The sequence below is a fragment of the Aethalodelphis obliquidens genome, unplaced genomic scaffold, assembly GCF_003676395.1.
Source record: "Aethalodelphis obliquidens isolate GAN/ISIS:26980383/991018 unplaced genomic scaffold, ASM367639v1 scaffold56, whole genome shotgun sequence".
Lineage (NCBI taxonomy): Eukaryota > Metazoa > Chordata > Mammalia > Artiodactyla > Delphinidae > Aethalodelphis > Aethalodelphis obliquidens.
The window spans coordinates 6,537,448-6,550,001 of NW_020838000.1; the positions used below are offsets into that span (position 1 = coordinate 6,537,448).

General features: G+C 37.8%; 1 protein-coding gene across 3 annotated transcripts in view; it reads right to left on the bottom strand.

Annotated features, from left to right (window-relative positions):
- RAB5A (RAB5A, member RAS oncogene family) overlaps positions 1-12,554 on the bottom strand; it is a 31,013-nt gene that overhangs the window by 4,384 nt on the left and 14,075 nt on the right. For 2 of the 3 annotated variants that reach the window (XM_027086538.1, XM_027086537.1), the window contains exons 3-5: positions 2,706-2,857; positions 2,276-2,398; positions 675-768 (exon numbers count right to left, since the gene is read on the bottom strand). In XM_027086538.1, the coding sequence (XP_026942339.1) occupies positions 675-768; positions 2,276-2,398; positions 2,706-2,857 (369 nt within the window). The remainder of the gene's footprint in view (positions 1-674; positions 769-2,275; positions 2,399-2,705; positions 2,858-12,554) is intronic. The other variant, XM_027086539.1, reaches the window with a different exon arrangement.

Consider the following 12,554-nt stretch of genomic DNA (forward strand, 5'->3'; position numbering starts at 1 on the left):
GCACAGTGTAGGATCAAATGACCATCGAGGCAATAGAAAGCCTGGATATTGTTTTGCTTTCCCTTGTTCTCTCTGTGCCTCAGTGCTTTGAAACTTTCTCCATTACAATATTTGCGTTAAAACAATTTGTAAATCTGTATGTACAATGTACTTGTCTGTGTTATAGTTGTCAGTAATCAATGATTTAAAAAGAACCTGAAAAATAAACAAAAATAGTGTTCAGAGCAATGGAGAGATGAAAATAGTTATTGATCAGTAAGAAACAAATCTCATCATGTCTATATGTTGCACTGAAAAACATTACTGAGTTTATCTTCCTTTTATGTAAAAACTATAATCTAATAGAAAAACATGTATTTATCCAAATTTTTCAGTGAAATCTTTAGAAAATCTATCTGCTTGAACTATCAGCTCCAAGTTCAGGCTTTCAACTCACCTAGAAGAAACTTAACTAAACTGAAAGCACTGCAACCTAATGGGTAATAATTTTTCAAATTTAACAATATGCCTAACAAAGTAATGCTTCTGGAAGAAATCTAGGATAGTAGTATAATCATTAAAAACAAAACAAAACAAAATTCCAAGAATTAAAAAAAAGACAGTCAAACCAAATATGCCCCCAGTGTAACTTGCTCTACCTTTATTTTTACTGTTTGCAAAAAAGTTAATCTTACCTATTGCCATGAATATTTCATTTACATTCATTGATGTTTTAGCTGATGTCTCCATAAATAATAAACTGTTGTCATCTGCATAGGACTGTGCTTCCTGTTTATAGAACAAAAATTGAGATATATCCTTTGCACATACTATTACTATACCTGCCTTATTTTTGTTATAGAAAAAAAGAGGCTTCCTTATTACTACTCCAACTTGATCACCTACAACCAACAACTGTATGATAAGCAATTATTTATAGTTAAAAGTAAAACAAAGGTAACCACTACGTAGTTTATAATTTCCCTTTTGCCTTAACTTCTTGCACAATCCCATCCTACTTTATCTGGTCTCACATTAAATCTACTTTCAGATGATGAGTTTCGGAGAGAGGGACAACAATCCTAAATATAAAACTCTCTTTGATCTTTATGGCAATTTTACCTATGCTCGTTATTTACAAGGAAGGTAAAGGGAAACCAAATGTTTAACACCGGCTTCAGCCACTAAATGGTACCCTTGTATTTAATTCTGAATGACTTCTACAAGCAATATTTTAATTTTGAATGTCATGAATCATTCCTTTGAAAATTCTACAAGCAGCATTTTAATTCTGAATATGTCATGAATCATTCCTCTGAAAATTCTATTACTACTTTACGTTGTCATGCTTTACAGTTTACGTGTATTATTGCCTTTGATCCTCACAGCTGTTGTGAAGAACAACCAATTATCATTCCAATTTGATAAAGAAAAAAAATGAGTTTCCTTTGAAATGTTATGTGACAGGGCCACTTGTGACTATAATGTAAGTGCGCTATCTGCCTCTCTATGCTGAGGAGGTAACTATCTTAGAAAGAGTAATAGATACTATACCTCACATGGTTATCACCAGAATTAAATGAAACCACATGTGCAGATTCTCAGTTTACTACCTAATAGTGCAAGAAATATTAGTGCCCTTTCTCCCAGTACGTGTACTCCATCATCAAAAAAGAACATTAACCCATCACTGATATTATACATATAATGGCCACAACCAAACTTCTCTGGTAGAGAAGCTGAAGAGCAAGAGGAGGGGAAGTTTTAAAATGTCTAACTAGAGACATTGCTTTATTTTAAATGACAGTACTTTATTTTGCAGCTGGGAACACTCTTAATTAGCTATATTAGATAACATACACACTGGATTTAAGCTTTTATTTTTGAAGGCCCTTTTAAGAACCACCACATATATGTATGTGTGTATGTGGGTATGTATATGTGTGGTGATATATATAGGTAGTTAAAAAAAGTTAGGAAGGATACTAAAGTTATACGTGGGTTGGAGGGATTAGGGTAGGAGGCAATCACCTTTTGCTTTATATATTTCCACACTGTTTGTGAACAATTACTTCTTTTGTAATTGTTTAGGTCGACAAAATCTTTGAATCAACTTATATATTACAATTAAATAAAGATATTAAAAAATTCAGGTTTATCATGAGATTTTATTACATAGTACACATCTGGCTAAAAACTTTTTATCATTTGCATCGTTTTAAAATTGTAACTGTAATTCAAGTGTGGGTACAGAAGAAAAATATGCGCCTCCAAGTGAAAGTTAAATTCAACATACCTGGAAATCGACAGCTCTTTTATTTGCGAGGTCAGCCTTGTTTCCTGACAAAGCTATAACAATGTTAGGGCTGGCCTGCCTCTGAAGCTCTTTAACCCAGTTTTTGGCTCTGGCAAAGGACTCCTGGGAAACAAAGAAACAGCTATTCGGCACAGGCTCAAAGAATGGCTAGGGAGCGTGTCTGTGGGGCGAGGCTTTAAAGACTGTCCAGTGTGACTCCTGGAAAGCAATTCTTAGCACTACTGTAGTAGCTGAGACAATTGCATCTTATTTTTTAAAATCAGCTTCTCTATTTCATAAAAGCTTTGGCAGAAATGTCATGCTTGGCTAACAAAAAAAGATTAAGAAAAAATCTTTTCTATAATTGAAATTCTGAATACCAAAAATGGATACTCAAACAAGTTTCTTTGTAGAATGCATTTCTACTTACCTCGTTTGTGATATCATATACAACTATGGCTGCTTGTGCTCCTCTGTAGTACATTGGTGCTAGGCTATGGTATCGTTCTTGACCAGCTGTATCCCATATTTCAAACTTTACTGTTGTGTCATCAAGACACACCGTTTGAGTTAGAAAAGCAGCTGAAAGAAGAAAATGTCTGCAGTAAGTTTATCATTTTCCTACTAAGATTTTAATACTACAGAAAACACCTAGAAACCTGATATACTGCATACCCACAGTTAATAGTGGCTTTAAATACCTGTAAGATCTATGCTTCAAAGCTAGATAAATATATGCTTACATATAAAAACCTTCATAGTAAAATCACAGCTTGAAAGTGTTTCCTACATTCTTAAAAAGTGTGTTGTAATATTAAATAAGTTTTTTAAAGTTCTTAAATTGTTTTACAAATTGTGTATCTAAAAACTTTAAATTGTAACATGACTTAAGAAATATATATATTTTCTTTCTTTCTTTCCTTCTTTCTTTTTTTTTTTTTTTTTTGTGGTACATGGGCCTCTCACTGTTGTGGCCTCTCCCGTTGCGGAGCACAGGCTCCGGCCATGGCTCACGGGCCCAGACGCTCCGCGGCACGTGGGATCCTCCCGGACCGGGGCACAGAACCCGCGTCCCCTGCACCGACAGGTGGATTCTCAACCACTGCGCCACCAGGGAAGCCCATTGATATTCTTGAAAAACTGGGGGGAAGGTGGATCAGCATACCTATAACTACCATCTATACTGACAACAGCATACCTCTTGCTCCATTCTCCTGGGTTTAACTGGCATAATCTGGGAATTTAGTCCCAGTCCATTACCACTAAATCAATATATTTTTTATATCATTCCATCAAAACATCGACACTAATTTTTATAATCGTTATTACCTCAACCTAGACTTAATTTGTTTAATAGAGATTCAATATTAACTCCTAGCTTTCATTCCTTGCCTTATGGATTTTGTGATTTGTACTTTTTCCACCTGTTCTTTTCTGAGATTTTAATCTTAATAATAAAGTAGCATTTTATAATGATACTCCTCCTTTTAAAATTAAGAGATTGCTGTCACATCCTGCAAAGAATTACTGTATCATTTATTTTCTCAATTGCTTCCTGAGAACAATATGAAGTAAAATGTCTATTATAAGTATGATTCTCTTGGCTCTAAGAATAAACATCAGGAAAAACACCACATGGATGCTTCTGAAAATAAGTTGACTTATAAGAGGTACATGATAATCAAGTGAATTGAACTTTAAACTATAACTCTTAGAGTAAGTTTTTAGATGTTGTTAGCTGCACCAAAGACCTACACACAGCCATTTTCCCCAGCATGCTGGCCAACAGTAAGAACACCTTACAGTTCCTTTCTTTCATTAACTTTGGTAGTTAAACCCTGCTGCTCTATCACTCAATTTTAGTTGGTAAGCTCTTTCCTTTTTCTTTCAGCTCAAGATGTATTCAACTCCTCTGAAACTGGCATAGAATTAAGTTATAAAGTTTTCAAAAACTCTGTCCTCCCATGCAAGAGAATTATGATCCAATCCTGTAAATTGTAGCAGTTTACGAGTGATGTTAATCTTAAGAGATTTACTAGTTAATACCAATGTGCTGAATAAACCAAGTCTCATTTGATTTACATCTCTTCTATATTACACATAACATTTATTTTCTGTGCTATTTTTATTAGGTCAACTGACTGCTGTACTGGCTTTGGTATCAACAAACTATAATCTTCTCAATTTTGCAACCATCATGATTGGAAATTTCTTTATTTTGAGTTAATTCTATTAGGGTTCTGTGAATTCTCACAATTGGCTAGTCATATTTAAAATATACTCCAATTCAAACTTCTTTTACCATCCAAAATTAGCAAAAATATCCATTTTTAAAAATCCTGTATTTATGATAAAGGATACCAAGAAAGTACTATGTCACTTTTTCCCAGTCACGAAAAGTTCTCATGCAGAATCAGTATTTTTATTTATTTACTTTTTTTTTTTTTTTTTTGCGGTACGCGGGCCTCTCACTGCTGCGGCCTCTCCCGTTGCAGAGCACAGGCTCCGGACGTGCAGGCTCAGCGGCCACGGTTCACGGGCCCAGCCGCTCCGTGGCATGTGGGATCTCCTGGACCGGGGCACGAACCCGTGTCCCCTGCATCGGCAGGCGGACTCTCAACCACTGCGCCACCAGGCAGTTAAGAATCCGCCTGCCAGTGCTGGGGACATGGGTTCTAGCCCTGGTCCGGGAAGATCCCACATGCTGCAGAACAACTAAGCCCATGCGCCACAACTACTGAGCCTGCGCTCTGGAGCCCGCGAGCCACAACAACTGAAGCCCACATGCCACAACTACTGAAGCCCGCCCGCCTAGAGCCCGTGCTCCACAGCAAGAGAAGCCACCGCAACGAGAAGCCTGCGCACCGCAACGAAGAGTAGCCCCCACTCACCGCAACTAGAGAAAGCCTGCATGCAGCAACGAAGACCCAACACAGCCAAAAGTAATAAATAAAATAAATTTTTAAAAAATGTATCAAGCGTCCATTCCATCCTTAAGCCTGAAACCTGCACTTTGCACAAAGCTCTTAGGGCAATCTCTCTAAACCTAGAAACCAGAAGAGAATGTCCACCATCACGATTATGTAATATCACTTCAGATATTCTTATAATAATTAATGTAATAAATTATTGGAAAGAGACATTATTTGGAAGAGGCAAGAAGCCTGAAATGAAAATCCAAAGGTGTCAGCTAAAATAAAGCACATAGTAAATTCCTTAAATTGGCTGGAACAGATCAAAGAAACAGCCTTACAAACACAGGCAGTGACCAGATTTCAGTGTTATGCTGGGAGGAGACTGGATCCCTATCAAATTAACAAAGAATAAGAACAATCAATTCACTCAACTCCTCTCAGAAGCCATCCTTCATCACACCCTTTTAAGCAGGTCCTACCTTTGTGCTCCCAGAGTTCCCTATGCAAGAACACGTTTCACACTTTATAATCACTGGTTTACATTATCTTCTCCTAGACTAGGAAGTTCCTTGAGAAACTAGCTATTCTTGTCCATATTCAATATCTAAAATAAATCTCAGTTCATATAAATGTCCAAAAAGTTTGCTGAAGTCCATGAAAGATATGTACAACTATTTGGGGGCTATTTTGACTAGATACAGTTCCCAAATGGGAAAAAATAGGTATTTCAAAAGGCCTCTCTCTACTCAAGTTATTATGTAACAAACACAATCTCAAAGTACCAAAAAGATCTTTTTACCTGGGTAACACCATACTGTTAATGTGATATGATAAAAAGAGCATAATTACGGGGGGAGGAGAAAAAAGACCAATATTAGAGGCCAGTGGAATGAGTTTTAGGGTACAGTCAAAAACACATTAGAACTACTTAGAAGTGCTGTAGTGCCACAAGGGCAGAAATATAGGAATAGGATAACCCAGTATTATAAACATTATATAACACAAAGACCATCAAGATTTTCCAAAGTTCTCAAGGTTTCAAATACTACCAAAGTATTTAACTTCCCCCATAAAAGTCAGTGAAGTACAGCTGACATCTTCAAATCCTCAGTGCTTCTAAAAGTACATTACTAGTCCTTTACAAAGTTGTAAAAATAAACTCTAGCACTCAAAATATAAACTACTACATAAATACTGTAGCAACATTAACCAACCACCAACTTACCTGAATCTGCAAAACCACTTTAATTTATCCAAAACGTCTATTTTCTGGCTAAGAACCATCACTTTCTTAGACCTCTTCATTTTCTCTTCACTTCCATCACCAGCACTAGCAGTTGGTTTTCTTTTCGGGCCCACATTTCACAAAGAAACAGCTTTTATCACTTCGAGAGTTACTGTGTACGCGACGACAAGTAAAGAAAAACAAAGCTGCGTTGAGATGCAGGTGCTGGCCTGTCTAATAGGCTTCCTCTTTGGGCTTCCACGATCAGTTCCTATTTGCAAGCTTGGCAGTAAGCAAGTAACACTTCAGTCTCAGCAAAACTACAAATTACTGAATGACAGACCTTGGGGTCAGCTGAGAGTTGGTGAAACTGTAAATGTTAAACCTGCAAATACCAAAGGCCTATAATGTGTAAGACCTCGATAAATAGTAAGCAAGGAGGAGACACTGCAATACACTGGGCAAGGGAAAGAACATCCAAAATCAATAGCATTAACCAAAGGTTAACAACTCATAAAAAAAAGTTTAAACTAACACCTAAAATGATTCTACATGAACTAAACAGAAGGGCAAAAAAGGAAAAACCAAGGAACCAATATCACCCCAACCCTCAACTTATTATTTTATCAAATTTGATAGAAAAGAATTACTTTATTAGAACTGACCAAAAATCCTATAAGACTATCAGGTTTGATTATATAAAAATTAAAGACTTCAGGTTTGTAAAACATGTATCATACACTCAAAACACAAGGACAAACTCATTTAGAAAAATTTCTATAGTGGATATTATGAGATTAATTTTTTTTTTTTCCGGTACACGGGCCTCTCAGTGTTGTGGCCTCTCCCGGTACGGAGCAGAGGCTCCGGACGTGCAGGCTCAGCGGCCATGGCTCACGGGCCCAGCCGCTCCGCGGCATGTGGGATCTTCCCGGACCGGGACACGAACCCGCGTCCCCTGCATCGGCAGGCGGACTCTCAACCACCGCGCCACCAGGGAAGCCCGAGATCAATTTTTAATATGTAGAAAGCTCATATAAATCTTAACTCCAAAAGCATCAAAGATAAATGTGCAAGAAAATCCACAAAAGGCATGTAACACAGAAAAAAATCAACACCACCAGTAATCAATGAAATCATCCTCACAGCAAAAATAGTTAAGTATTATCCCTTAACTTAGCAAAATTAAAAAATGAAAATAAAAGAGTGTAGCAAAAACTGATGCTCTGCTGGAGATACTGTATTAACTGTTTTGAAATAATTTTGCCAACATGTGGCAAAGCCATGAAAACTCTATTTGTTAACCTAGTATCTCATGGAATCTCTAAAAGATGATATGGGAGCAGGAGCGTAGGGAGAACACACCTTTAAGTTCAAAGTATTTTTGTATTTAATAATAAGAAATAACCTAATGTATAAGTGAAAAGGCACTGATGGTTTGGTTAAGTATTAAGATGCAACTAAATTTAAAATACTAATAAAATGACCTCTTAATTGCCAAAAAGTAAAAAAAAGAAAAACAAAAAACCCCACATACATACACACACACACAAATATATATATATACATACATACATATATATATAAAAATATTTTTTTTCCATGACTACGTCCTCCCTCACATAAAACTTTCATGGAAGTGGTGGATTTGATGCCCTATTAAAACTGAAAGGATATAGTTGTTAGAGAGGGGAAGAGCCTTGTTCAACATCTCAGATGCTGATCAGGGGCTTGTGAACATAAAATCCAAGTTAGAGGTTGTTTGGAGGTGAGGTGTAGGGGAAGCAAAGGTTTTTAGAGCCAAGTAATTCAATGGTTGGGTTCGATGGATCTGGATCAAACTTCAGGGAGAAAGATGGCAGAAACTGACCAACTGGCATCAAGAACAAGGTATCAAAGTTATCTGTGAAGGAAGAAATTGGTTTGTTGGGAAAATGACTATCAGTGGCAGTAGTATTATAATACAATATAATGAATTTTATCAGATAATATAATGAATTTTATCAGACAGATGAGCACTGACTTCAGATGATAAAATCGTACACAGACAAAGATATGGATGGTCTATGGCAGTGGTCCCCAACCATTTGGCTCTGGGGACCAGTTTCATGGGAGACAATTTTTCCACAGATTGGGGGAGAGGGGTTCAGGAGGTAATACGAGCCATGGGGAAAGATAGGGAGCAGCAGATGAAGCTTCACTTGCTTGCCTGCCGCTCACCTCCTGCTGTGTGGCTCGGTTCCTAACAGGTCACGGACCGTTACCAGTTTGCGGCCCGGGGGGTTGGGGACCCCTGGTCTATGGGACTTCCCTGGTGGTGCAGTGGCAAGAATCCACCTTACGATGCAGGGTAGGTGGGTTCGATCCTTGGTAAGAGAACTAAGATCCCACATGCCGCAGGGCAACTAAGCCCGCAGGCCACAACTACTGAGCTTACACGCCTCAACAAGAGAGCACGTGTGCTGCAAACTACAGGACTCACGCGCTCTGGAACCTGTGTGCCGCAGCTAGAGAGAAGCTCACGCGCCACAATGAAGAGCCTGCAAGCCGCAACGAAAGATCCTGCATGCCGCAACTAAGACCCAAAGCAGCCAAGAATAAATAAAATAAATAAATAATAAATGATAAATCTTTAAAAAAAGAATATATGGATGGTCTAAAAGCCAACAACGGCCAAAATAAAAGCTGCGGCCATTTTTTATTTTCAACTGTATATGTGTATAGAAGAGAGTACCCAGTAGACCATGGCAGCAAAGAAGATGAAGACCACGTATTCTTGGAAGAGTTACAGTTCAACTAACGCAAGGAGGAAGGTAAGAAAGGGGATAAAAATAGATTGGGGCAGAAAGGAAAGCGTACACAGTGATTAAGCCCAAACAGAAAACACTCCAAAAGCCTGGCAACAAAGTATAAATATATACTTTGATCTCTACATGATCTCTATATACAAAACAGAGATCATATATAAAAGATGGCCATACATGGGCTTCCCTGGTGGCGCTATGGTTGAGAGTCTGCCTGCTGATGCAGGGGACGCGGGTTCGTGCCCCGGTCCGGGAAGATCCCACATGCCACGGAGCGGCTGGGCCCGTGAGCTATGGCCGCTGGGCCTGCGCGTCCGGAGCCTGTGCTCCACAACGGGAGAGGCTGCAACAGTGAGAGGCCTGCGTACCACAAAAAAAAAAAAAGAAAAGAAAAAAGATGGCCAAGAAGCACATGAAAAGCTGCTTACCATCACTAATTATTAGAGAAATACAAAACTACAATGAGGTATCACCTCATACCAGTTAGAATGGGCACCAGAAAATCTACAAACAACAAATGCTGGAGAGGGTGTGGAGAAAAGGGAACCTTCTTGTACTGTTGGTGGGAATGTAAATTGATACAGTCACTATGGAGAACAGTATGGAGGTTCCTTAAAAAACTAAAAATAGAATTACCATATGACCCAGCAATCCCATTACTGGGCATATACCCCGAGAAAACCATAATTCAAAAAGAGTCATGTACCACAATGTTCACTGCAGCTCTATTTACAATAGCCAGGACATGGAAGCAACCTAAATGTCCATCAACAGATGAATGGATAAAAAAGATGTAGCACATATATACAATGGAATATTACTCAGCCATAAAAAGGGACGAAATTGGGTCATTTGTAGAGACGTGGATAGATCTAGACTGTCATACAGAGTGAAGTAAGTCAGAAAGAGAAAAACAAATATCATATATTAACGCATAACGCATATATGTGGAACCTAGAAAAATGGTAGAGATGAACCGGCTTGCAGGGCAGAAACGGAGACACAGATGTAGAGAACAAACGTATGGACAACTAGGGGGGAAAGTGGTGCAGGGGGTCATGGTGGTGAAATGAATTGGGAGATTGGGACTGACATAGTATGTATAGTATGTATTAAATGGATAACTAATAAGAACCTGCTCTATAAAAAATTTAATAAAATTCAAAAATAAATAAAGATGGCATAAATTAATCAAACAAAAAATAAAAAGATGGCCATATTCCCAAAGTAAATCCAACTTATGAGATGATCTATATAAATACTCATCATATTGAACTCATTCTTAAAGACCAATAAGCATCTGATAAGGACTGATATCCAGAATATACACAAAACTCCTACAACTTAGCAACACAAAAATCCAAACTACCCAATTAAAAAAATGGACAAAGGACTTTAATAAACATTTCTCCAAAGATAAATGGCTGGGAATTCCCTGGTGGTCCAGTGGTTAAGGCTTGGCACTTTATCTGCTGAGGCCCAGGTTCGATCCCTGGTCAGGGAACTAAGATCCCACAAGCCATGCAGCATGGCCAAAAAACCAAAAAACATACGCACACACACACACAACCACACGGCCAAGAAGCACATGAAACGATGCTCAACATCACTAACAGGAAAATGCAAATCAATACCACAATGAGATACCACTTCACACCCATCAGAATATCTATTATCAAAAGGGAAAACAAGAGTTCCCAGGATATGGAGAAATTGAAACCCTTGTGCACTGATGGCGGGAACATAAAATGGTACAGCCACTGTGGAAAACGGTATAGAAATTCTTCAAAAATACTAAACACAGAATTTCCATATGATCCAACAATTCCACTTCCAGATATATGTCCAAAAGATGTGAAAGATATTTGTACACCAATGTTCACAGCAGCGTTATTCACAATAGCCAAAAGGTGGAAGAGACCCAGGAGTCCATCAAAGGATAAAATAAGCAAAATGTTGTATATACATAAAATGGAATATTATTCTGACTTAAAAAGGAAGAAAAATTTGACACGTTTACAAGATGGATGAACCTTGATGACACGCTAAGTGAAAAAAGCCAGTCATAAAAGGACACTATCATATAATTTCTCTTATATGAGTGAGGTTCCTAGAGTAGTCAAATTCAGACAGAAAGTAGGATGGTATTTGCCACAGGTGGGGGGCGGAGTGGGGAAATAGGGAGTTATTGTTTAATGGATAGGGTTTCAGTTGGGCAAGATAAAAAAGTTCTGAAGATGGACATGATGTTTGCACAACAATGTGAATACACCTAATGCCATAAAACTGCACACTTAAAATGGTTAAAACTGTAAAATTTTTATTACGTGTATTTTACCACAACAAAAATCATTCAAGCAACATCTAAAGATAATTGTTGCCAAATGAACGCAATCTTGGAAAATATTAATGATACATAGGGAAGTCTGCATGAAGTCATGCAAAATGAGGATCAGTTTTTCTCCAACATTATCTAGGAGGAAGATATACTTTTTAAAAGACTAATTCATGCAATTTTTTTCAGAAATAATATGGGAGTAACAGAGGTCAATGTGTTTTTCTTTTACTATTATAGCTTGACAGTTACTCTTAAAGGACACCCAACTCTTCTAAGGGAATCACTAGCCAGGACATAAGCTAGTCACATGTCACTAGTTGAACATTATCATACTAATATTTCTGATAGTACATTAATGTACACTGTTTTAAAATTAGTCGTAGGAGTTTGAACTTGGTTAGTATTAAGTTAGTATCCCAAACCCAATCACCCTAGAATGAACTGATAAAACCAATGTTTGAACCTTCAAGGCTGAGAGTCTGTGGTTACCACACCAAGGGCACAATCCTTAAAGTCTTTACTCACCTGATGGGTTTTATATAACAATCATGTTCCAAATACTAAACTGGGAAGCAGAATGAAGGCACACATCACAAAGAGGAAAGGTGAAGAAATGGGAGAAAGGGGAGAGGCTGTTAAAAGCTATTAGCTAGTATCAGACAAATGCTCCCCAACAAACATCAAGAGAAAAAGTTAATGAAATTAACTCAGCTTTAAGGGATATATGTCCATGAAAGACATTTAACAGACACTTTGTTAAATAGTTTAAACAGTATTTTTAAAAATTCCTATAATGTGCAAGCAAAGATGACTTCTGGTTCTGCATATAAGGAACTTAGAAGTCGCCACTCCATCCTGACAAATGAAAACCTAAGTAAACTGAAAAATCAACAGTTGTTCTTAGATCTGAAAAAGAAGTGAGGTCACAGGACAATCTGTTGTCCCCCAAATTGGAGAGACAAGCCAGGTGGATACAGAAAACCACAACATGTAAGGG